The sequence below is a fragment of the Harmonia axyridis genome, chromosome 5, assembly GCF_914767665.1.
Source record: "Harmonia axyridis chromosome 5, icHarAxyr1.1, whole genome shotgun sequence".
In the NCBI taxonomy this organism is placed as follows: domain Eukaryota; kingdom Metazoa; phylum Arthropoda; class Insecta; order Coleoptera; family Coccinellidae; genus Harmonia; species Harmonia axyridis.
In genome coordinates this window covers 24,543,430-24,569,613 of record NC_059505.1, presented here as the reverse complement: position 1 = coordinate 24,569,613, position 26,184 = coordinate 24,543,430, and the positions used below count along the sequence as shown (strand labels likewise).

At 37.3% G+C, this 26,184-nt stretch overlaps 1 protein-coding gene across 1 annotated transcript in view; it reads right to left on the bottom strand.

Annotated features, from left to right (window-relative positions):
- Positions 1–22,997, bottom strand: part of LOC123681202 (metabotropic glutamate receptor 2-like) — a 393,937-nt gene extending 370,940 nt beyond the window's left edge. The window contains exon 1 of the mRNA XM_045619452.1: positions 22,710–22,997. Coding sequence (XP_045475408.1) covers positions 22,710–22,938 — 229 coding nt within the window. The 5' untranslated portion in view covers positions 22,939–22,997. The remainder of the gene's footprint in view (positions 1–22,709) is intronic.
- Positions 22,998–26,184: the final 3,187 nt, after the last annotated feature.

Genomic DNA, 26,184 nt, shown 5'->3' with positions numbered 1-26,184 from the left:
TTCCTGCTGCCAAGACCATAGTGTCCTACAATGTTTCTCAACCCCACATCATTAGCAGTGGCTCCTACCTTAGCATTAATGTCACCCATAATTATCAGGATTTCTCTTTTTGGAATGCTATTAATACACCCCTCTAGAGTATTGTAAAAATTCTGGATTTCTTCTTCTGGAGCGGCGCTTGTGGGGGCGTATACCTGAATGACATTTAGCGAACATGGTGAAGCATGTAAACTAGACGTAAAATAGACATACCTAAACGATAGAAATGATGACCAGAAACCGACCGACTTGCCAACTACGCCGGTACTAAAATAGCCCGAACCAATAATATCCCTCTAGTTGGTAGTCTCTAAGATTAGTTTGTGCATGATTGTTATTATCCATCATAGACAAAGAAAGGAAAAGACTGATATGACGACTGCGTAGAGTCGTTTGAAATGTTGATGCTGGCGACCCGGTTGATAGCCATTGGAACTAACGAGGTTGATTCGGCGAATTTGGTACCTTACATGATATTTCTAAACGATTTCACAGTTTGAATGAAAACTTGTGAAGAAAATTGTGAAAAAACTGTATTATTAATTACAGCTCATTCGATATTTCAGTTAGGTTTTGCAACCAAATTAATTATTCTTCAATTTATGAGTCCTTGATTGCATTCATTAATAATACTCAACGAACATTAAATTACTTTTTATTGCACATAATTTTACAAATTGATATTTGTGAACAGAAATTAATGAAATAATTAAATCATGTTACATATATCATATTGTATCACTTAACTATTGAAGAAGGAATGAAATAATAATTTCTGAGATAACTGACAACTATCCAGGAAATCGAAGGGTTGATTTAGAATTGGAATCCTCAATTCTTTGGTTGAAATCCAACATAACCCTCTTGAAACCCAGATCAAAGTACAAAATTAATTTTAACTGAACAGATTTTTCTTAAAATTGTGTAAGTTGGTAACAATAGAACAATATGAAGTGAAAATATAGCTCTATCTGTTTACCCTTCTTTTTAATTTCAATTTTTTTTATTTGCCCAGAGGAATGAAGAAGCTGTTCAAGCTGTTCCAAACGTGAGCAAAATCTACCGTACAAGAACGAATCCAGACCTCCTGAGTGAGACTGATAGGGGATGATCAAGACTCTTCAAAACCGGGTTATATGAAGCAAATCAGCCACTTGCACTCAATTCACCAAACTTATAATTTATGTTCTCCATGTGCTAGTATTGATCTAAAATTACCCTGTTCATATTTAAGGTATTTCTGCTTACATCCGGGTCAACTATTTTATTGTATATTTATATATTTGTTATTGCAATAAAACATCCAGTGTTTGTTTCAACCATTTAAGATATTTCATAAAACCCAAACCATATCTACAGTCCACTATATTGGTTTGGGAACAAACCAGCGCTAACAGAAGCTCTAACAGCTTTTCCTAGCAGCTGGGCTAGCAGCTCTGATCTGAAAGCAGTGCATAATTTAGAAAATTGGGCAGAGCTCAAGGTAAGTCTAGTTTTTAGCGAATTGAAAAATTAACTGAAATTGTCCTCTACTTTTGTGAATATAATAGTGGAAATGAACTGCTTTAATCGCTTTATTACATTCAAAAATTCTAGATATAACATATTTTCTTAACTTTGTAATTTTCCATCAGTTTCTTAAATTCTCTGCTAATAAATTGACTACCATTATCTATATTTATATAACTTCAAAACTCTTTTTGATTAAGCAACAGGCATGGGTTGAACTAACACAAATTTTGTGAACCCATCGAACACCACTAATACATAAAGATTCCTATCTTTGGACTTCGGATAGGGACCTAGTAAACCAGCCGAAATGCACTGAAAAGGAAAATTAATATCACATGCATTCTGATTTTTGGCTAATAGTTTAATTCAGATATACTTGATAGGGTTTTAGAGATTCCGTAATTAGCCGCAGTCTGCTTATCATGATAAAATTGAAGAACTCCTACGCGATTTGCTGAAAGCAAATTCTTCCAATCCGTTGAATTCGATATAATATTATCCCTAGATAAAATATGCTTGGAAAGTATCTCATTTTCTACTCGGAAAGACGGATATGATTCAGGGTTCTCCCTAACTCTTTTCAACATAGATTTATACCATTAATCTGGTTGAAACGTGGAAACATCTATAATTGAATCTCAGTATCCGATCGCGACAAAGCATCAGCTACTACATTAAGAGAAACTTTACGATGTTTTATTAGGGCATCATATTGGGCAAGTTTTACAGCCCATCTAGTTAATCGACCGGAGGAATTAGACAAATTATGGAGGTATGTTAGCGAGGCATGATCAGTCTCGACCGTGAATCTAGTACACTCGATTTAGCTCTGGAACTTTTCGATACCGAAAATGACCGGGAAAAGTTCCTTTTCCTACAACTGCTATGAAAAGTAGCGTATTTTTCTTAGATTACTCAATTTCAGAACTATGTATTGCTCATACTGTGGGAAATATTATTTTTCACGGCACTGTGCCCACACCTCGCTTGTAGACTAATGTAATTGGGCTTTTGAGTCGTTTCTATAGAAACGCAATAAATTAGCACATACTGTCAACGATGACCATTTTGATTTGAATCAAGTCCATTACTTGAATTATTGAAATTTGTACTGTTGTAGGAAATGTATAGTGTGCAACATGTGGAGAATAGTACATTGTGCAACAAGTGGGGAAAGTCCGAGTTTCTCGCGAGTGTGGAAGTTTGTGGCACGAGCCTAAAAGGCGAGTGCCGCAAACACACGAGCGAGAAAAGGACTTTCTCCACATGTTGCACACTATACTTTTCCTACAACTGCACAAATTTCAATAATTCAAGTTATGGACTTGATTCAAATCAAAATGGTCTTCGTTGACAGTATGTGCTAATTTATTGGGTTTCCATAGAAACGACTCAACAGCCCAATTTCATTGGTCTACCAAGCGATGTGTGGGCGAAGTGCCGCGCCGTGGGGAATAATATTTCCCACAGTATGAGCAATACATAGTTTAGTTGATTTCGTGAAATCAAGATTCGCCAATACTGGTGCTGATAAAGATGGGACTTTGTTCCTGAAAAAGCAGCATCATGCATCGAAGTAATGGATTGAGGTTGTTTAAGACCATGGAGAATATCAGATATGGGGGAAGCGAATCGATGAGAAATCCTTATTGAAATGTCTATACCAGCTTACAAGATTGATAAGGCGCTTTAACTAATATTGGTTTTAGAAGATCAGTAAGCCATTATAGCTGAGTTTACAGTTAAAATGGTCAGCCTACGTCAGATACAGAGGCAAAAAAACATCAGAAGAGAGGAGTCCACGAGGAGATCAGAGACATAAAGCAGAAATACTAGAAACGATTCACTTCGGAGATGGAACACGACCTTTTGTAGCTCAGAAAAAAATCTGGGGTGTGCTGAAGAGGAGGAGAACAAGAATTCTGACGGATATGATACAGCGGCACACAAACATCTCTGAAGAGCAGTAGTGATTTAGGAAAAACCGATCAACTCTGGACGCAATATATATAGTCCGACAGCTAATAGAAAAGTCCATAGAGTACAACAAGCCCATGTCATGTTTCATAGACCTGACGAAGGCTTTTGATCGAGTCCAACTGTCACTCGTATCATGAAGAAGAAACATGTTCCCAGTGATATCGTAAGGATTGTAAAGGAACTAAATCATGAAACATCCACTAGGATAATGACAAACAACGGTCTAACAGAAGAAAACCATCACCAACAGGAATAAGGCAAGGCGATTCCTTGAGTCCCCAATTATTCAATATAAAAATGGACGATATAATAAAAGAACTGAAAAAGACAGCAAGAGGATACAAGCTAACAAACGGGGAAATAAAGATCATCTGCTACGCCGACGATGCAGTAATTGTGCCTGAGAGCGAAGATCTACACAGGCTCTTGTTTGAAACACATAGGCAAAAAAATTGAATATGAAAATATCTACCACAAAACTAAGTCCCTCAATTAGATGTAAACTTGTAGTTGAGGACCGACCAATAGAACAGGTTATGAGGGTTGCATATTTGGGCGTGCAGATCTCGTCTAATCAGAACAGAACTGGGGAAATTAAAGACCAAGTAAATAATGTGGTTAGGATATCGGGTGCTCTTAGAGATATTTTGTGGAAAAAAACACATGCGTAAGAAAACCAAGATCAGAATATATAAAACTATTGTGAGACCAATTATGGCAAACGCTATCGAAATGCGAGCCGATACTAAAGTAATGAGAACGCACTATGAACTGTCGAGATGAAAGTGCTCAGGAACGTCCTAGGCCTCACATTACGAGACAAAAGAAGAAACGAAGAAATTCGCAGCGAATGTGAAGTTCCGATGGTGTCGCAATAGGAGAAGATTATGGAATACCCACGTGGAAAGAATGGGCGATGGAAAAATTGCGAAGATTGTGAGTGAAGGAAAACCGGGAACACGCCGACCGTTGGAGAGACTCATGGTCTTCGATATCACAGGAGGCATAATAATTGGAAAGTACAAGCCATAGGCTTAAAATATGAAAAAGAAGAAATGAAATTGGCATTTTTCAACCTCTGGAATACCTCTCTCTAAACACCAATATGTAACTCAGAAGCAGGGGTTGCTAAGATTATATCATCCAAATTCACAAAACAGTATGGTGATCCATTAAACACGCCATAGCTTTGGGGCTATTTTTCGAACCGACTGGAGTGACGAGAAATTCAAAAAGTACTCTTTCGTGGACAGCAAAAGTGGTTTAAGCACGCGAAGGCTCATCTAGAGTAATCTGGAAAAAAATCTTTAGTTAGATCAATTGAACTGGGATATCTGGCGTCTCTTAATTTATTTAAGATAGAATCTATGAGGGGCATGGGATAAGTATCATCCGCTGTAACCTCATTCAGTTTTCTTTCATCAAAACAAACTCGATATTCACCGAAACGTTTAAGAATCAACCAGAGAGGGCTACACCAAGAAGGTTTTGATGGTTGTATTACTTTACTGTTTACTCTTTGTTGACTGTATGAGAAATTGTTCAATAAACATTATTTATATTAAGCTTAAGCAGCTACTTCTTTATTCAAGTGACCTTTCACAGTTGGAGATAAAGGATATTGTCGTTGAACAATTGGTTTTGCATTCCCAGTGGCAATGTGATGAGTAATAAGATGGGTACGACCAATTCGATCCGTTGGAGCTATATCTTCAAAACAACAAATGATATCTTGTAATTGTCTCTGTTTAAAAGGTGTTTTGTAATTTGTAAAGGGTTCAATAGTATCATACAGAAGATTCTAGAGAAAAAGACGCATCGTGAAAACTAGCTTCAATTTGAAACAGATCAAAAAATCCGTACCTAAAATAAGGTTATGAGTTACAGAAGGAATGATTTATATTTCCATAAAGTTAGTAACCCGCTGAATAGAAATAGGAACTCAAATATAACCCAAAAAATCCTGGGGTATTATATTTCTTAAAAACATCCAAACCTGCAGAACCCATTATCGAAGAATTACTACCAGTATCCGCAAGAGCTAATATATTTCGAATGAAAATTTGAATATTTAAGTAGAGCCGATTATCCTTCAACATCTTAACAAAAAGGGGCTGCTATCTACCTTGGATGAAAATAAAAATCTAATAACCGGAAGCAAATTTTGCCTTTCGGAAGAAGGCACTTTATAGTTCTTTTTGGATTTCGTGTTGAATTTCTGAGTTAATTGTCTTTTTTGAATGAGGGTTTACTGAACTTCCGGTACTTTCGTTGGTGACAAGATTTCTCGATATCCGTTTCTTTGGTTGCACCTAGACCATTTCGATTTTACAATCGATGCATATGACAGTTGGAACCTAAAGAATCACAATTCCAGCATCGAATATCCGATACGGTAGAAACGAAAACGGACGAAGATTTGTCTCCGAAAAATTATCGAGAGGTTGAGGGATGACAATAAGGAGCTGCATGAGAAGGCACACTGAGACCAGGCTTCAACAGCCCAGTATCCTTAAAGGCAGATGCTCTGTATCTGTCAGCACACAAACGAGACTCTTCCAACCTTTTGCAAAGCTCAGAAAGGTCCACAACAGTTTTGGGGATATGCAACGCTTAACCTGAAATTAAATATGGAAGAAGATTTCTTCATCTGGCTTCGTGGATAACCCACTGAAGAAACCATCGATGAAATAAAGAAGGCAACTCCTTCATTTTTTTCATCTTTTCTCAGCTGAATGATCAACTTATCCCAAGTCTGAAATTTATGATGATTATAAACAAACAACGTCCATGACTTGAAAAGTTCGGATTTCGAGACACCTCGGGCTTCCCGCAGAAGTACTACCTTTTCCAAAAATGAGTTGACAGACTGCCTGACCTCAACCTGAACAAAATATATCCCACTTGTAGGTAGCAACCGAAGACGATGCAACTGTCCTTTTGTATAGGACTATCTGTTGGAGTAGAAATTAGCGCAGGTGTGATTTTGAAATTCAATTATGTTTCCATTTCTAACGTCGCATAATATATCTTCATTTTAGCTTCAGCTTCGTCATCATTCTCTACAGATAGTTTAGACAGGCAAATATCATAGATCCACATTAGGAATTGCTATTAGAAATTGAACCAATACGTATCTGCAATCTCCATTCAGTACTGTCGAATATCGAATATGGTTTTATACAAATTTGCGGTTTCACTATCAAGCTTGGATCTCATAAGTTCTCATAATAAAATTTTTATCAATTTCCATAAAAAAAATGTTGGCAGGCATCCAACATTTCGACACTGAGAACACCACGGAGGAATATGCCCGGATTTCAACGAGATTGATACACATTCAAGGAAGACTGAATTTTATTATAACTGAAAAGGAGGCAGAGTCACACTTAAAGGGGACATCAGCTCGGGATTTGAGTCTCTTGGAGGCACTGTTGACTCTTGGCTGACAGCATCCCTCATCAGGGGAATGAATAGATCACTTCTGGACGTGGAGGTTTCACAGTCACCTGGGATGTCTCCCATTCAACCAGCCAAGGTGGTACCACCGGAGACATCATTGATCGAATTGGACTGGACGCTGAAGTACACTGACAACTTCCACGGCCCCTCATACTGCGACACCTGCAAATAGAGTAAAGTTAGTACATGACTTGAATGAGACAAAACGGGAGTGTGGCGAATTATTACAACAATTACCGACGATATCATTGTCTCCACCATACCGGCAGAATCTGAGTCAACCGAAGGAACCTGCCCATAGTCGATGGACTAGTTCGGTGAGAGAGGTGTCGTTTCCTCATATGACTGAACCAATAATAGACCTGAACCAACGACACGAACCCCAACCGAGATCTGAACTACTGCCAATATCAACTGGAACCCATCCATAAATGGAAAATTCATTTTGATGAGTCTAATAGTGTAACCGGATTCATAGAGGAGATATAGAGACTGGCTGAATCCCAGAAGACTTCCTTGGAACAGGTATTCGAGTCGATCTACAAACTACTGCGAAAGGATGCCAAGGACTGGTTCATCTTCTGGAGGGGACTCTCCAGAAACTGGAAGGACTTCAAGACTCAACTGAAAGAAGCATTCTTACCGGTCAACTATGGAAAGAACCTCCTGGATGAAATCAAGAAGAGGATTTAGGGCCCTGATGAGAAGCCACTGCTGTATGTTACCAGGATGCAAAACTTTCAGAAACTCTCCTGCAATCGACCTAGTGAGGGAGAATGGATCCGGCTGATACGACAGAGGTTGTTACCTTCACTGCAGCAGGCTTTTGCCTTTCCGGAGACGAACTACTAAAAAAGGGAAAAGCTTTTGAACTAGTGCAATGGCTGATGGGACACTATACAAAACCACCTGCTAACCCCAGATACATCGACGCACCTCATCCAACGTACCAGAAAAGTCGTCAACGGGACACCAAGGCAACTGTACTGACGGAGAAACCTCCCCCCCCCCAACACCACTTCCAACTCCAAGGCAGGACTCGTCAGTACCGGTATCCACACACTGTAGACCAGAAAATCGAAATCATTGTGGAACTGACGACCCTAGAAACTTTGTGTACCTACTGAGCAACGGTCTGCAGTCCTGAAGGAAAACCCCAACTCCGCGCAGGCTGCTCATCTGGGAATCGCCAAGACAATTACGAGGATCTCTCGGAACTATTACTGACCAGGTTTGTTTAGGGACATTGAGAAATATTCACGGAATTATACTTCGTGCCAAAAATATCAAGATTCCACAACAGCAACTGTTCTGAAAAATGCAAGGATGGCGGATGTATCAATCATCAACTGACGTGGTGGGACCTCTACCCAGCTCCAGGATAGGTAATTTCTATGTTATAGTTATGGAGTACCGGTTCACGAAGTGGATGAATGTCTACCGTTGAGGAGAGCAACTGCGAAGACTGCATTAAATGAACAGGTGATTCTGAAGTATTGATGTCCGGCCACTGTAATATCTGATAATGGTAAACAGTATGACAGTCAATTATTTAAGGAAAACCTCCAGGCTCTGAATATCAATCACTGTTTCACCCAGGGCCATATACTCCGCAGGACCCCGGAATCAAGAATCAGAGTACCCCAACTGAAATACTGAGGAAGGAAAGGAAACTTGGACTTACCTTACTAAGAAGATCAGGCATCTACTGGAGGCGTACGAGTTTGTCCAGACCAATCTGTAGGAGGCCTTTGATCGACAAGCTAATAATCTCTAATCTCCATCGTAGAGGGGTTCGTTTCCAGGTAGAAGACCAAGTGCTCCGTCACACTCAACATCTGTCGTCCGCCGTCAATAATTTCGCCTCTAAGCTGGCTCCGAAGTTCGACTGACCATTCACGGTTGTAAAGGTAGTTTCAACGGTTATTAATGATCTGAAAGAATAAAAAGGTAATAGAATGAGTCAGGTACATGTTAAAGATTTAATAGAAAAAATTCTTGATAATGTACCCCTTGTATTACACCGTCACTGATGTTTTAAAGATCCGTGCCTTCCGGACAACCAAAACGTCGGCACATAAAGTAAGCTCACCAACAAAGTCAGAACTGAGGCAAAACCTAATCAACTTGGACCTTCAAGACTGGACCAGAACTGTTGCTTTCATTTTTCTTCACTGACACATTCTTATACTGGATTCAACTTAATTCTTTTCTTTATAGGAAGCATTACTGAGAGAAATATTACAGAGGGCAGCATTTCTCGTGAATTTTCGAATTGAGTGATGACTGTTTTGATAAATAACTGCGATTTTCTAAAGTTTCACAGGTAAAATCTAAGATACTCACCGATAAAGATCAACACTGGAGGTAGTCAACACTTATTACACCGGAGGTTCAGCTGTAGGTCCAGTCCCATAGAAGGCTAGTACACACTGCGTCCTGTGAAGAGGTTACTGTCAGAGTTGGACATTGAGACACTAGGAGCTGTCGTGGTGGACATTTGAGTTCCATTTCAGGTTTAATTCAAATCAATTGATGCGTATAACTGAAGAAATTTTCACCGTCCTGAAAATTTCATAACAAAGTCACTGATTTCTTGTAAACCCACAGCTCACTCACCTACGTTCGATATTCGTTCAATTTTTAAAATATTTTCTTATAGTGATTCGTTATGATGTTTTATGCTATATTTCTAATAAGAGCACTGGCAATCAAATAGTTTCCGAGATAGTCGAAAAAGAAAATTGATATTTCAATAACATTTACTCAATAGTCAATACCTGTCTAATATTCCAAGGATCAAGAGAATAATAAAATAATAATAAATAAATAATAAATGGCATGTAAAGTCTTCGATATGATTTCAGGGAATTCAGGAGTCTCGATTAATAAACAAATTAATAAACATTCATTGTTTTAGGGAATTCCTGTTGAAATAATATCAAAAATTGTTCCTATATTATAATAGACATTATGTATAATGTTCTATGCATTCAACTGTTCTGTCTGCATTTGTAACCATCAGTTGAAATAAAATTTTAGTAAGTCGTTAGGTGAAACTCTTCTTGTCGTTATTTTTTACTTGTCTACTTCCTCTACACAAAAGAATCCACATTTTACTCTCTATTCAAAAGGTTATTGACCCAGTTCCTACATTGTGATTTGAGAAAACCACGTGTTCTTTTTCGTTTTGTTATTTGTCGGGTGAACGGGAAGAGTTTGACGAGTGATAAGATGGCTGTAAGTTATTTGTCGATTATTCCGAAATTAGTTGGACGTGAAAATTATGCTGATTGAGCTTTTACTTTAAAAAACGTGCTCGTTTCAGAAGGACTTACTGATTGTACTGATGGTTCTCAAAAGGACACAATGTTAGTCCATAAAGCCAAGGCTAAAGTTAATTATCACGTTGGATACTTATCGCTGTACATTCATGTGGAAGACAATAATTCAGCAACAACTTGAAAAGACTTTATAAAAACAGTGGTTTTGCGCGAATAATAGGTTTATTGCGAAAATAGACACATCGCAAAAACTACATAGATAGATCTGGTTTCAAAATGAAAGAAAAATTGATTGGAAGTTTCATGCTTGTCGATTTAACGGAAAGGTACGAGCCCATGAACATTCCGGGATTGATGTTATTGCAGATTCCATAAAATTTAGATTACTAGATATGAACCCAGGTGGCGCAAGCGTTTCAGAAAATTCTGCAACTGGAGCATTCGCCAACAAAGCGTTCAATAAAGAAAATAGAGGTGGCAGCACTAAGAAGATATACAAACTAAAAAACGGAGTTACCTGTTATAAATGCGAGAAACCAGGTCATTTCATGAATAAATGCCCAGAAAATAATAAAATAAGGAAAATTGTATTCAATGCCGTTTTTCTAAGTGGTTCTTTCGACAAGTTGGATTGGTATGTTTATACTGGATACGGTATACACATCACATCAAGTAAGTAATGGCGGAAGAATTCATATAATGATTTGCAAATTGAAATTAAAGTGGCTAATGATGATAAACTCGCCATAGAATGCGATATAATCAAAAAAGAGCAGCATTCTATCGTAATCCATGATGCAGTTTTTGTTAAAGAATTGATGACTGATTTATTATCTGTAAGCAAGCCAATTGATGAAAAATGGAAATGAGGTAAAAATTGCACAAGAATGAATGTGATATCTAATAAAAATAATAGCTTAGTTGCTAAAGCATTTTTAGAAAATACTATTCATAAGCTGAATTACTTAACAAAAAATTCTTACTTTGAAGTGAACTTGGCAACTTCTGTACAGACATGGCACCGTAAGTTTGGTCATTTGAACTACAAGGACCTACATTTGATGAAAAATGGACTAGTTGATGGATTCCAATGCACAGACAGTTTATCGAAGAGCAACTATGGCGTTGAGGGGTTAACCGTTGAACGAGTCACAGCTCTCCTAAATTTTTTCTAATTATCGGGTAATTTTGGATACTCACCATCAAAAACCACCTTACTAACCCAGTGTTCTACCCCATTGTTCTATACTGTCTTTGAGTCTTATGAAAAGTTTGAAAAACGGTAGAGAGAATATCGTTGGAATCATTGAAGCTCATCAATTGAAGAGGAGAGTCACCAAAGGGGGTGTCACTTCCTATATATAATCGAATTTCTGGGTCCTCACCTCTCATGGTAAAACTCCTTCAGATAAAATAGCCATTTTTGGCGTGGTCAGACATGTGTCGCTATATGTTGGTCCAGTAGTGCAACTGTTTGAGATATGGACACACTAAAACTAATTGTAATTCCCCAGAAGCATCTAAATGATGCAGAAATTGAGGAAAAAACACGATTAACTGTAAAGCCCCAACTCCTCTAACAGAAACAAATCAACCACTTAATTGATCTAGAAAATATATCAAATTATGAAGCAGTGAAATTGGTACCAAAATCATTTGCTAGCAACCCACATAATGAAAAGGCCATAAACCCTATTTCCTGCCAAACTTCCTTCCCTTGGTCCGACATGATTACCGGTACAATTCTCTTCAAAACGCTATCCTCATCTCAGTTCAAACAGAGGATTCCTCCTGCAATCTCGCCAACCGAAGAACTCTTATGCATTACAAACAAAAAGATGAAAAAAAAAGGTTACAGTAGGGAGGCACATGAAGACCAACTTCTTCATTTGTCCCTTCCTCTCTCCCCAATTTCATCTTAAAGACTGTCTTACTCCCCTATACTTCCACCAACGAAACATAACAACCATTTAACCGATGAAGACTTGATCAACTCAATCTCACAGCGAATCTCTAAAAATCTAAACTCTGAGTTTGTTGAGAGCCTTACGGATATTTTAATGAATAAACAATTAATTTCTAGTTTAATGTCCAACCCTTTCCACAGTACATGATCCCTATCCATTAGGTTAAAATATATTTAGCTATAAACTCCTCTCTTGACACTTGTTTTATTAGTCTAGTCCCATTTTTTACTTCAATGCTCAAAATCCTCCAGTCGAATATGAGATCTATTCTTTCCAATAAGGATAACCTTAGATACTTCATAGAGGAATATAACCCCAACTCCTTTCAGGAACCTGGATAAAAGATCACTGACATTTTTGGATATCAGGCTTTAACAGCCCGAGACAAGATAGAAATACTCGAGGAGGCGGTATAGCCTAGCTCATAAGTACCAATTTGTTGTTCACTGAAATTCATTTGAAGTTGACGCCACCAGATGGAGTCTTCCTTCTCCATACATCATCTGTAGAGATACCGATGCCCAGAATCCCTTATGGGGTTCGCATACCGCCAATAGAAATGGAAATATCCTAGATCAATACTTGAAAACCAGGGACCCCTGTTTACTCAACGACGGCTCCAGTACTAGAGTCACTACCCCTGATAAAACCAGTGCGCCAGATATCACCTTGTGCTCCACATATATTGAAATCGATTCTTCGATTCGGGAGGTTGTCCCGGATCCAGGTGGAAGCGACCACTACCCTATTTTGACCAAGATCCTAAACAGCAACCTAAATGAATTGCTAAGATATTACTTTTCGACCTCGAAGTATAATACCATGAAAGCTGACTGGTCGCTGTTTAGGGATCTTATTACCCAGGACCTTGAATGTCAAGCCATACCCAATCTTGACGAATTGAACTGGTCGCACATATGAAAGATAGGTCAGAAGCCTATAGATTCTTCTGACACAACTCCACAACATCCACCTATATAAATGCCAAATGGATGCCAGCAATTGTCAAAAGGAAAATGTAGAAAAGAAGAACGCATCTTTCAGGGAATTTTGTCGAAACCTGTTAATAACGAACAACAGAAATCTATGGAGAGATATTAAAAGATTTCGATTCGGCTTCTCTCCACCTCCATAGGGAAGACCCCCTCCATCATGTGGAAAAGAAATTTTTTGCCAGACTCTCTCTACCTCTTCAGCTAATTCCACAGAAGTCAGACCTAACCACTCTAGGCTGTAATGAAGCTTCTCCCAGTCACGGACCGACCACATTTCCACTGTTCACTCTGTGAAAACCATCCACAAGAAAAAGACTCTGCACCAGGCAAGGACACGATAACTTATTCCAAGCTGAAGCATCTACCCATGAAAGCTAGGCATACTCTGCTTCAAGTCTACAATAAGCTGATCGAACTATAATAATTCCTCTTCGCAAACGTGAAAAACCTCCTCACAATCCCAACAACTATCGTCATATAGTGCTTACTTCTCGACTACTGAAAATCTTCGAATCCCTGTTAGCAACTGGATTAGAGAGAATATACGAATCGAACATCGCGACAAACGAACCCCAATACGGCTTCCGTAAAGGTAAATTGGTAAACGACGCACTGACTGCTACAACGACCACGATATATTCATCATGCGACTTTTTGCTGGATCCCTGCTTCAACGAACTTATCGTTCCTGAAATTGCCCTCCTGAGCCTGATACAGGGTTCCCCGGATAGCTGTCGCCTATTCAATCTCTCTCATTTCTTAGCATCCTAGGAGTCGAAGTTCTTCAATATGCCGAGGACACAACTATAATATCCTCTGGAAAAACATTCAGAGAAGCCTCCGATGATAGAATAACAGAATAAACTATTTTATTGTTATTATTATTATTATGAGATGTCTGAAGCACTGACCCTGGTCGAGGAATGAACAAAGAGTAGAAGACTTGCTATTTCTGCGGAAAATTCACAGCTATATGTTACCTCAAAAAAAAAATCAGGATAAACAGATAAAGATATATTGGTAATATTGGACACTATTTTATTTCTATTGTTCAATAACGACGTTTCGAAACGTCGGCGTTGTTTCAATTTGAACATTAGAAATAAAATAGTGTCCAATATTCCTAATATTTTCTTATCTATTAAACAACAATTGATGATAACCAAGTAATACTCATGGTAAACCTTCTTGCTTTTCTCATTTTTGAGAATAGAATTTCCTAGAAAAAGTCTGTTAATTATCTTGAGGTAACGCTACAGCTAAATGGGGCTGGTCCCTTCACATTGGGAATATGTGCTCGGAAGCCAACAGAAACACCAGCATTATGAAAGCCCTGTACAGTACGTGGTGAGGATTATACCCCCTAACCATGCTGACTATTTACAAAGCGATGGTTCCTCCCCTACCTCGACAACAGATCCATGTTCTTGGTAAGGTACTCCAAGACCGCTCTTTCTCGACTCTATAGGACCCAGTATTCCGCCATCAGGATAGCTCTAGGGTATCTGAGGTCCATTTCCATGAACGTTCTCCTAGCAGAGAGTAATCAACTCCCTCTTTCCCATCGTCGGACCTTGTTGGCAATCAAATTTGTATCAAAGATAGCTATAATATCACCAAATCCCCTTCTTCAAAAGTTGTCTCAACTTTCATCCTGGCGACATGCATGGGGTAGCAGATCCGTTCCTCCAAATTTCCTCAATATGTTTCCACTTGAACAACTCCTCCCGGCTTATCGAAAAATGTAGGGATATATTCCCCCAATACTCCTGGCTGTTTCGAAAGAAACATTCAAAGAAGTAGAGTTTCCCCACATCTCGCAATAACATCTGCCGAACTTCTTGCGATTGATGAGGTCCTGTCCACGACCAGCGAAATGAAAAATGACCAAATCCTTATAATCACTGATTCCAAATCTGCCTCGAAAATTTTTTGAATTCTTGTGGATATAAGTTGTGATGTGAGTTCCTAATACTAATGATCAATCCCTCTACCAGTTAACCTAGTGGTGTCTTTTATGTTATCCCTCCCACCTGCAAGCTGTTACGTAACAAACTCGAATAAAAACTATACATGCCGTCAAAGTTAAAACTGGCCCTGAGTGGAACGTTCAATGCGTAAATGACCTTGCTGCCAAGCAACAAAAAGAAGAAGAGCAACTATTATCTGTGTGAAGTTTGTTGCGAAGGTAAACAAAAACCGCTCAATCCAAACGGGCATAGGGCAAATTCTCACCTGGAATTAATTCATTGAGATCTGTGTGGACCTATATACGTACTATCTGTAAGAGGCTCAATGTGTTTTTCAGTTTAGAAGACACTAGAATGGTTTTTGTATATTTTATCAAAACTGAAGATCGGGCTTTTGAAAAATTTAAGAAATTCGAAAATTATGTAGAAAACCAAAAATATTGTAAGATTGAAACATTTCGGAGTGATCAAGGAACTAAGTTCAATAGTAATGAATTCAAGACATTCTATAAAAAGAATGGTATTTTGCATTAACATTAACATTAATGTCTGCGATCTTTCTTTTCTGGAATGGTTGATGGAATCGAAAGATACTCCCATAACAAGTCTTACTTCATGGGTATCATCGGTTTATTCCTATTACATGAGAGAAAACTGAATTACTTTTTATTTGTATTTATTTTACTGGGAATAAATCATTTATTATTATTAATGAAAAACAAACAAATTTTTAAACCTCTCAGCAGAATGGAATGAGTGAGCGAATGAATCGCACCATTGTTGAGAAAGCTCCTTGACTTTTATATGATGCAAATATGGAAAAATTGTTTTGGGCATTTTCAGGGATTGAAAAAACTCCTTATGAAATGTGTATCAATCAAAAACCTGATGTGAGCAGAATAAGAGTATTTGGGAGCAAATCTTGACTCTTTCACCCAAAGAAAAGAGGAATAAAATCCAGAACGTTGATCTTGGTAGAGTTCAGTTATGATATTAAGGGTTACAGCTGTACTACCCAGTTGAAAAGCAAGTAATAGTTAGCAGAGATGTTGTTATTGAGGAGAATATGATACAGCCTACGAAATCTGTGATTCAACCTGAAATATCGGAACCTGTGGGCGCTGACGTGGATGAAGTTGTTTCGAGTGATGAAAGTTTGGAAGATGCAACTTCCAATGACCGGAGTGAACTTGGCCACTTTTCAGCAGCCGATTATTTCCAGTCCAGTAGGACCAGTGACGTCGGTAGAAATTATAACTAACGAAACCATACGTTTTTGGGTTGCAACGCAAGAATTTGATTCTTGAATACACTTGAACAACTTCAATCAAGTATTTATGGCATTTCAATATACAAGATCATATTATACAGGGTGGCCATTTGAAAACGAAACAGACGAGATTACAGACGAAATAAAGTTTTTCGATAGAAATGCTCGGACAGGTCGATTTCTGTTTCGAGGGGGACAACTTAAGATGTAGGTTACGGACGCATAGCGCTTCAACCCTTGCTGCTAGAACCCCCACCCCCAATTTTTGAATAGGGAAGATGGGGTGAGTGATACCTCAATTTAAAGGCATTTTTATACTGATTTCAGCACAGTAATTGTTTTTTCATTTTATGCATTAGTTCTCGAAATATTCATGCGTTAGTTAGTTAGGAAGGAAGCCACAGTCATGGTTGTTTTGAAGCTCAAAATGTCGATTTTTCACAAAACACTACAAGTGCCATGAAAACACCACTTCATTTTCAAATACTTAGTTAAGAATATTTCGAGAACTAATGCATAAAATGAAAAAACAATTACTGTGCTGAAATCAGTATAAAAATACCTTACAAATGAGGTATCACTCACCCCATCTTCCCTATTCAAAATTTGGGGGTGAGGGTTGTAGTAGCAAGGGTTGAAGCGCTATGCGTCCGTAACCTACATCTTAAGTTGTCCCCCTCGAAACAGAAATCGACCTGTCCGAGCATTTCTATCGAAAAACTTTATTTCGTCTGTAATCTCGTCTGTTTCGTTTTCAAATGGCCACCCTGTAGATGAACGTGAATGATTCAGATCATTAGAACGACGAAGTATATACCTCGAACCGTGAAAAATGTTTAGCCAGTTTGATATTTGGCGCATTTACTCTTCAATAGCTAGAGACTAACATATTCGAAGCTCATTGATTTGCAGGCAGTCTTAGGGGTAGATAACACTTTTGAATTTTTCGAAATTTCCACGAATGACCGTTTCAAAAATGTTTAGCCAAGTTGATATTTGGCATAGTTACTCTTCAATAGCTAGAGAATAGCATATCTGAAGCTCATTGATTTGCAGGCCGTCTAAGGGGTAATTCACTTATGAATTTTTTGAAATTTCCACGAACGACGGTGTCAAAAATGTTTTGGAAAATACGAACACGAAAAGCACAATTCAATTGCTTTTATAAATTCTCTACTCTTATCAGAGTATGTATGCCAGGACTAGGTAGGTACTGATTGACTGCAAAAAATTAATTTCTGCCTTTCCTAAGAAAACTACAGGTGGGTTTGCATATACATGGAAATAATGAAACGATCATCAGAACCAAATTATCGGCGGAATTTATTGAAACTTATTATCGACACATGCAGAGGTCGAGTCAGAGATATATTGATCATTTCGATATTCCAGGACTGGACTCATTATTTCTCATTTAAAGTGTTCAGGTTGAAAATATCACTTTGTATTTCAAATTTAAAATCATTGTTTGTATTTTCCAAATGAACATACATTCAGCTTCAAAACGCGGTAGCACTCAAAGTAGTCGCATATGTTCTGTTATTCCCGTGACACCCTGTATATTTCAAAAAGCTGGTTTTGGGTGAAGCATTCACAATACTTGACCTAATAGGGCCATAGATCGTTGTTAATTGTGTGCATTTTACTTCGTTTCCACTTCATGCATTTATACTTGTGGATTTTCTCCTAGTTACTCCGATCTAAACATTTGATTTTTCCACTCTCGGAGTATGATACCGTATAATGCAATTCAGATTCCAAGGAACGCAGATGGGACTGTCCCACAGATGCAGACGAATCAGATGTGGAATTCCGGATCGATGAACACTCAGAAATATCTGCTGGAATATTATAACATTTTCGTTATAACCAATGACTCCTATTTTTTTAGTGAGATCGTGTTGTTCTTTACATTCGGAAAATATTTCTTGAAATCTTCAATTTCAGCACGCAGAATATTGAAAATCTCAGTGGTTATTTATTTCTTAAAATCAAACGCATCCTTCGTAGATGCAAAAACAGGATAGGTGGAATTAACAATGATGGAATGACTGGAAGATTTCTTCATTCCATTCAGCTGTGGAATTTTCTCGAATTCTGTTGGAATTTTCATTGACAAATGAATATATTTCATGGGATAATGTTTCTCATAAGTTGATTAATAGGTTTGTGACTTGAGGACTGAGCAAATTGAACAAATTCTTGAAGATTTGTCAACGGGGCGTTTTTTTTCAAGGTCGAAACATTCATTAATTTATTATAAACATTGGATTTGACCGAATAATGAAACAGTGTACAAAATTTGCTTTAGCAATACAAACTTTAATGTAACATATAACTATAAGATAACATAATTTAAATTTACTATACACATTAAAATATTTTACATAATCATCCAGATAGGTCAAGACGACAAATTACTGAATTTATATGGTTCTCAGATTGGATTTAACTTTTCAACTGGATTTATAGGGTAGCTCCATGTGGTTGTCGATCATTATACTAAATGTATACTAGAAAACACTCTTACACTTCTATCGATATCAATTTAAACAATGAAATGTGATGAATGGAACATATTGAGAGGTAAAATCCAATTGTTATCGACTTCTTATTAATTTAAAAAAATACATGACTGCGGGCGGAAATGAACTATGTACTTTCATTATTATTATACAGTAAGAGTTAAGAGATTCCTTTGAACTCAACAAGAAAAAAACATGCTACACACAAAAAAATTACAAAATAAGTCTGTTTCTGAAGAAATACGTCCAGTCGGTTCTTGAATGTATTCACAGATGGCGATTTCGCAACATAAACAGGAATTCGAAAATTCTCCTTTCGTAACTTCAATCGGACTGTTTCGTGCAGCAGTGAATAAGGTCACAATAGCCAGAATGGTCTCCAATATCCGATAACGGATTGGCACTATCAAGAAGAAGAACTTCAATCGGTGTCTCCGGAGACGCGAATCGTTGTTGAGCAGGAAAAGGCTAGACATGTCTACTTCGAAAAGACCGTCCAATGCTCTAAATGTAATAATCATATCGCCACAAGGGCGTAGATCTTTTCATTTCCTTTTAAAAATAAATGGTCCATCAACATGAGCCTGCAAATGCTTTGTTCTCGAGATACAGGGTATTTCTTGTAGTCCTCCTTTTTTTGTGATACTTAACAAGTTAATCGAATCTTTATTAATCTTCGCTACAGACTTGGTAAAGTACCAAAACTTATGATTAATTTATTCATCGCAGCAACCTCACCTCACTGGATCTTTATAATAATTTGGATTTTCCTGAGAATTACTCTAAAGAGCTGTTTGAATTTTTTATCGAAATCGATTACAGATACGACAAAACTACAACAAATCAAAAAGTGTCGTACTGAACCAGAGTTTTTTTTTCTGAACTACCAGTGGTTCACAAAAAAAAATTTCTGAAGGAAAACAGCGGCCACCCTTCCAGAAAAAAATTATCCTGTAGATTTGCATTCAAAATTAGGATATCACATGTTGAAAACTTTAAATTGGAATATCTATGCCAATTCATATCTTGTGGAGGGAAGGTGCTATCAGAGAAAAACTATATTTCAAAAACAGCGTTTGCGGACTCATGTGATAGGATAATAAACCTCGGACAAAGACGAGACCGTAGTGCAATAAAAGTACTCATCTTGAATGCGATAATGAACTCATAAACTTTAAAGGGGTTCGATTTTTTACTGACCTGTCGATTTCAAAGGAAAGTAAAATGATTATTATTGGTTCATTTTATGGAGAAATTGCCGTTCTTCGTCTTTGTCTGAAATTGCATATTTTGAAAATTTTCGGGGGGCGGGGGGGGGGGTGCTGTATTTACCTCCAGTGCACACCATTTTTACGCCCTTGTTTCGCCACGTTGTCGCCTATCTGTGAAACAGGGAATACCTAGAATAGACAGACTTTCATTGTAAGAGAAGCGTGTAAAACCGTAGGGGATGAGTGACGCACGTCGCTTACACCGTGGCGAACCAAGTCCACACTCCGCACGGGTCCTACAAACTCCAAAATTGGCCTCACGTAAGCTTTTATGAGCATACATGTTGATGGATTACAGCCCAGGAAAGACTTCTGTAACATGTACACCATTCGATTTGCTTTGTAATCAAAATAATGGATCAATATATTCTGGAAAAATTTTCACTATTCCATATAATAATCTTAAATACATTATAAAATATTGGTAAGTTGAAAAAAATTTTCATAAAAAGCTTAAATCTGACAGATAGCTACTTTTTCGTCCAATTTACAAATATTGTCCGTGGTATAAGTAATATGATCCAACCAGGATAGTTCCTCATTTATAGTAACACTCAAGTTAACTCCTTCCGGAAGAAATCAGTTGGTTAGCCAAGCAATAGTTTCGACATGGTTGTGTTTGCCGATGTGGGAACTACACTCCTCTCAAAGTTGATGAGTAGAAGCTACTTTCGGGATCAGAGAAATATGGTGTTCAGATCATCTTGCAAAACTTACCCGCAGACCAGAGCGTTATCGAAAATTTTAGCACTACTGGGAGGTCAGATGTGCATAAACGGAACAAAAGTGGCACAAGTACCGATCCCTGGGGAACTCCACTAGTTACATCCCACGCATCGGAAACCGATTCACCTACTCGTACGCGAAAACTTTGCGAAGAAAGAATATAAAGAAGAAAAAATGAGTGGTGAATTTATCGTTAATTTCTGTTAATAAATTACTAAGCGGTTCTATTTCAGTTCTCAAATTTATTGTATTGTTCACTGAATTTTTTTTACACTGTTGAATTGTTCGTATTGTTTATATCATATTCAATATTCATAATGAATTAATGAATGTTCCAGTCTTGAAAAAAATCTAAATGGGATCGAACGTCGACAATTCTATAAGATTTGTATGATTTACCAAGTTTTCAAGCCACAAACATATTATTCAATTAATTCAATCTGAGGACTTGAAGAAGACAATATAGATGTTCATGAGCTCTCTACAAATTTCAATTCCATACCTGTCAATTTTGGTGTTACGGTAGTGGTCACACGACATGATTGAATATAATATACCTAAACCTTTAAAAGATGTAATTGTTGAATGCGCAACTCAAGAGAATATGTTTTAATCCGTGTATAAGTCAGAAACTAACAATTTATGTTATTGTTAGTTACTATTGAGATATCTGAAACACAGGTATGCTCACTCACTATTGAAAAACCCTAAAATTAAATATGCGACTTTTGAAGGCACCAGTCCCTTTTCACTTGATTTTCGCATCGTTTTTTATAGCGGCACTCACGTCACCTTTCTGTCAATGTCGTTTTGAGGTTGAATTGATAATAAACTTCTTTTGATGAAACTAACTAAAAATTTGAATTAATCTTTGATTAGTTAATTTTTTGTATAGAGCCACCTCAAGGAAGACAAGGAAAAAGTGATTCATCCCGAGCCGAGTCACCAAAATTATCTTAAATAAAATTTTATCAGTGAATATGATACACCAGTATTTTCGACATCTTAGTTACTCTGATTACCAAACTAGCAGATATGTAGTTTTCTAACTGAAAACAGATCGATAACTCATTCACCAATTCTAATCTATTTCAATTGAAAAACCGTAAAAATATTCAAATGTTACTCACACCAGTATTTTCGACATCTTAGTTACTCTGATTACCAAACTAGCAGATATGTAGTTTTCTTACTGAAAACAGATCGATAACTCATTCACCAATTCTAATCTATTTCAATTGAAAAACCGTAAAAATATTCAAATGTTACTCATTGACTGAAAATTTGTCAAAATCTCAGGTTGTTACCGATATCTGAAATCTCTGAATATTCAGTGAAAAAAGTGAGATCGAATCTGAAGATCAACAAGTATATGAATTCTCAAGTATTCAATCAACATATTCCACATGTTAATTATATCGTTTGCTCTATTCAATAGAAGAATATCTGCAAAGTATATCTTTATTTGGTTCACGGTACTGCAAAATATACACCTAGCGGTGAAGTATCAGTCTTTTTGATGGATACCGTATTTATGTTAGAAGACAATTCAAAATTAAAATAACTATTTCAGAAAACCCATTTCAAGTAGGCAAGAAAAATTCAATAATATTCGGCATATTCCTGAGAATTTTTGGGAAAATGGATAATTAATTGGTCTAGGCGTAATTTTCATATATATAGCAAAATTTGGTGAGAAAAATCTTACCTTTGAAGTTGGTTTCTACTTGAGTGGCGTTTCGTTTTTTCCTAGTTCTTGCATCATCAGATTCAATTTCAAATATGTTCTTATCGCTCCAAGTTGAATGAGTTTTATCACAAGATACACAATTCGAATTGTTGTAAGACGACTGGCTAGACAAAAAAATTTCTTCTGTTGTGGAATTCACTGTCGACGTCATTATAAGAACTATCCCAGTGAATAAAAGACTTGTCATGGTTTCGAGTTCTTAGTCTCCTTATATTAACATCATTCAATTCATTATGTTCTAAGAGGGAACTCCCGAATCTGAAACAAAATTCATTTTGAAATACTTCATGGATTTCATCATTAAACAATCAGGATCCCAACAAAAAGAAAGATGAAGAAAACATACCATATTATCTGAACTTTATCAACTAATTAGCGAATTTTATTATTAATCGAATTTCACTGAGAGAGCTTATTATTATGATGATTGATGAATATCTGATCAAAACATATACTTTCGAATTAACAACATAACGTTATAATACTCAATACTGAAAGAATCGTACTTGATTTTTTTCAATCTCTACGTTGAGAAAATTTGCTCTATTGAATGAAAATGTTAGATAGTTTATTGAGCTGTTTCCATCATCTGTGCGGTTGGATGTTTCCGACGTTTCGGCAAGCATTCGCCTGCCATCTTCAGGGCGTTTGTCCTGAGAAAGGTCGATTGTTTGATTCTAAGAAGAACTGTTTGCCAGCCAAACCTGGTGTATCTGAATTTGTGCGCACCATATTTTCTTATGTATGTATGAGGGTATCGAGGTTTGAACTTTAGTCGTCCCGGTTGCAATCCTTTCACTCTCGCCACTAGTCTACAGGAGCAGGTAGTAATCTATACGCATTAAGATTAATATAAGATATATTTCACTTCCGGTATGCGCAGTTGGGATGCGCACTAGTCGAATTAGCGGGTTGCTCAGATGGTAGTCAAAGAGCACCAGAAACTAGCTCAACTAGAGGAAACAGATAAATCCAGTAGTCCAACATGCTTGGGATGAAGACCATAGGATCAAATGGGATGAAGTTCCCACGGTATCGAAGGAGAAAGATCAAAACGGAGAAAACTCAAAGAAGCAACCTTCACGACTATCACTACGAATCCCAGAAGCATGCCGTCTCAACAGATCAAGGAAATCTGGGCACCAATCATAAGATCCATTCTGACGGAAATTGAACCCTGTTCAGGTTGATAGCATCACGAAACCACCGAGTAAAAAAGGACTCGGAATACGAACGAAAAACTGCGCACACCATTATAGCATACAAAACTGTGATCGACTTGTCGAGCAAGACTCTTAGCGAAGATCAAAAATATTTTCTCAACAAGTGTCTATAGTTCTCCATAACACCCAAAAACGTTCCAAAAATTGGGGTGATGTAGACGGCGGAGGAAACAGCGCAAAGTAAACAAGACCCAGAGAAAGCTGAGGAATACAGGAGGTGACCAAAACTGGGCCAGAATTCTTCTAGCCCATCTACTCCTTTCCCCACCATCCTTGCAGGATCTGAAAGAACAGCATTTTGCATTATATTACATATACAGGGTGTAACAAGGGCGACTGGCCATAGTAGAGTGGTGAATGCAGGTCATTGTGACGTGTCGACCTTGAGTAAGCCGGTCACAAGGCTAAATTCGGCTCGCGACTACACTCAGTGAAGATGGGAGTGAGTTCTTCAAAATTAGATGGAAGGTAATAATGGGCGCCAGGTAGAGATATGCCTGTCTTAAGAATAAATTGCGTACTCCTCTACCAGAGTAGCAGTAAAACAAATCACTCAATTCAAACGTTTAATAAAATTAAAATTTATGCAGTGGTTGATAATAAAAAAATAAAAAAAAAAGGAATTCTCAAAGTTACCAAGAGCCAGAAGGGCTTTCCAAAAACCTTACCTAACACTAACAAATGCCAGAAGGGCTTCCTATAAACTATAATCAACAACAAATGCCAGAAGGGCTTCCTACAACCTAAAATGCCTAAACTAATCCTCAAAATAGAATACTTATATCAGCCACACTTGGCTTAGGCTAAACCTAAAACTTCAATACCAAAACTAAACGTAAACGGAGTTCAACAAACTCCAAATTTACCAGATACTAAACAAGTCAAAAAACCAAGTTAACAAGAAGATTGACCTAAACCACAGATCCAGAAGGAATATACAAATACAGTGGTTGTAATAACTGGCTGGTATAAAATAGCAGATTGAATAAAGTGATAATAAATTCCAGTTACAAATCCTGAAGGGATACACAAGTATTATAGTTGTTAAAATCAATGGCCAGTTAGTGAAGTGCACCTCACCGCAAACTGTTTACAATTTCGACAGTAAATAATGAGCATGAAACAACCTTTATTCAATATATTTCAATCTAACTATCAATGGATAGAAAATTAATAATAAAGCCGTTAACTCCTATTCAAATAACTGATTTACTATCAGTACACTAAATCGTTACTTCAAAAATTAAATCTCAGTACAATACTCATTAAAGCCAGTGCAAGCACCGGTTACCTGATACAAAATCAATATTGAAGGTTGACATCAAATCTAACGGTGAGATCTCTATACGTAGAATGTACCATCTACTCGAGCTACACCATATGCCAGCAATATACTAAGTACTCGAACTGTACCATCTATCAGAAAATACCATCCACCAGAACTGCACCAGAAATTTACCGCCATCTACCAGAAAATAAGTACCATAAACTCCAACCGTACTATATACCAGACTCCAGAACTCCTGAACGTAATCAGTCACTAGGACTCTTCAAATTCAACCAGACTCCTACCAGGCACTAGGATTCCCAAAAATATCCAGGCACTAGGATTCTTGAACGTAACCAGGCACTAGGACCCTAATAAAAGACAATAAGATATTGTTCACAAAATGAAACGGAATTTATACCTCTCAGTTGTTGTTCGAGGGATAATGATCTTCTTGATATTATTCTTCCTGTAAGTTCAACAGTTATTCGAACTAATCGGCGGGAAGCGAATCCTAATAAAACAGAAATTTCAGACAACAGCTCAAGATATAGAAATGATATCATACCTCTCAGATCTTCAGAGTAAATTCAGTACAAGAGATGGGCCTTGTGGAAGAAAACTTTTATAATCACGTATAAAACGTTTTTCCCAGAAATATTCACAATACCATAAACCAAACAGGGAATTATCCAAATTGGAGAAATAATCGCCTATAACAAGGATGATTCTAGATCATATATTCTCCAAATTTGGTCAATTTTTTCCAAAAGCCTTTTCTCAAAATTCTCACAAATCGCCGATAACCTCTATTTCTGACAATCATTCATAACCACAGAATCTACCAGTTGTCAAACGAAACTTCCCACACAGAAGAAAAGTAATACAAGAAATCCAGAAATTATAAAATATTTCCCAACGGTAATGATATTCGACCTCACTT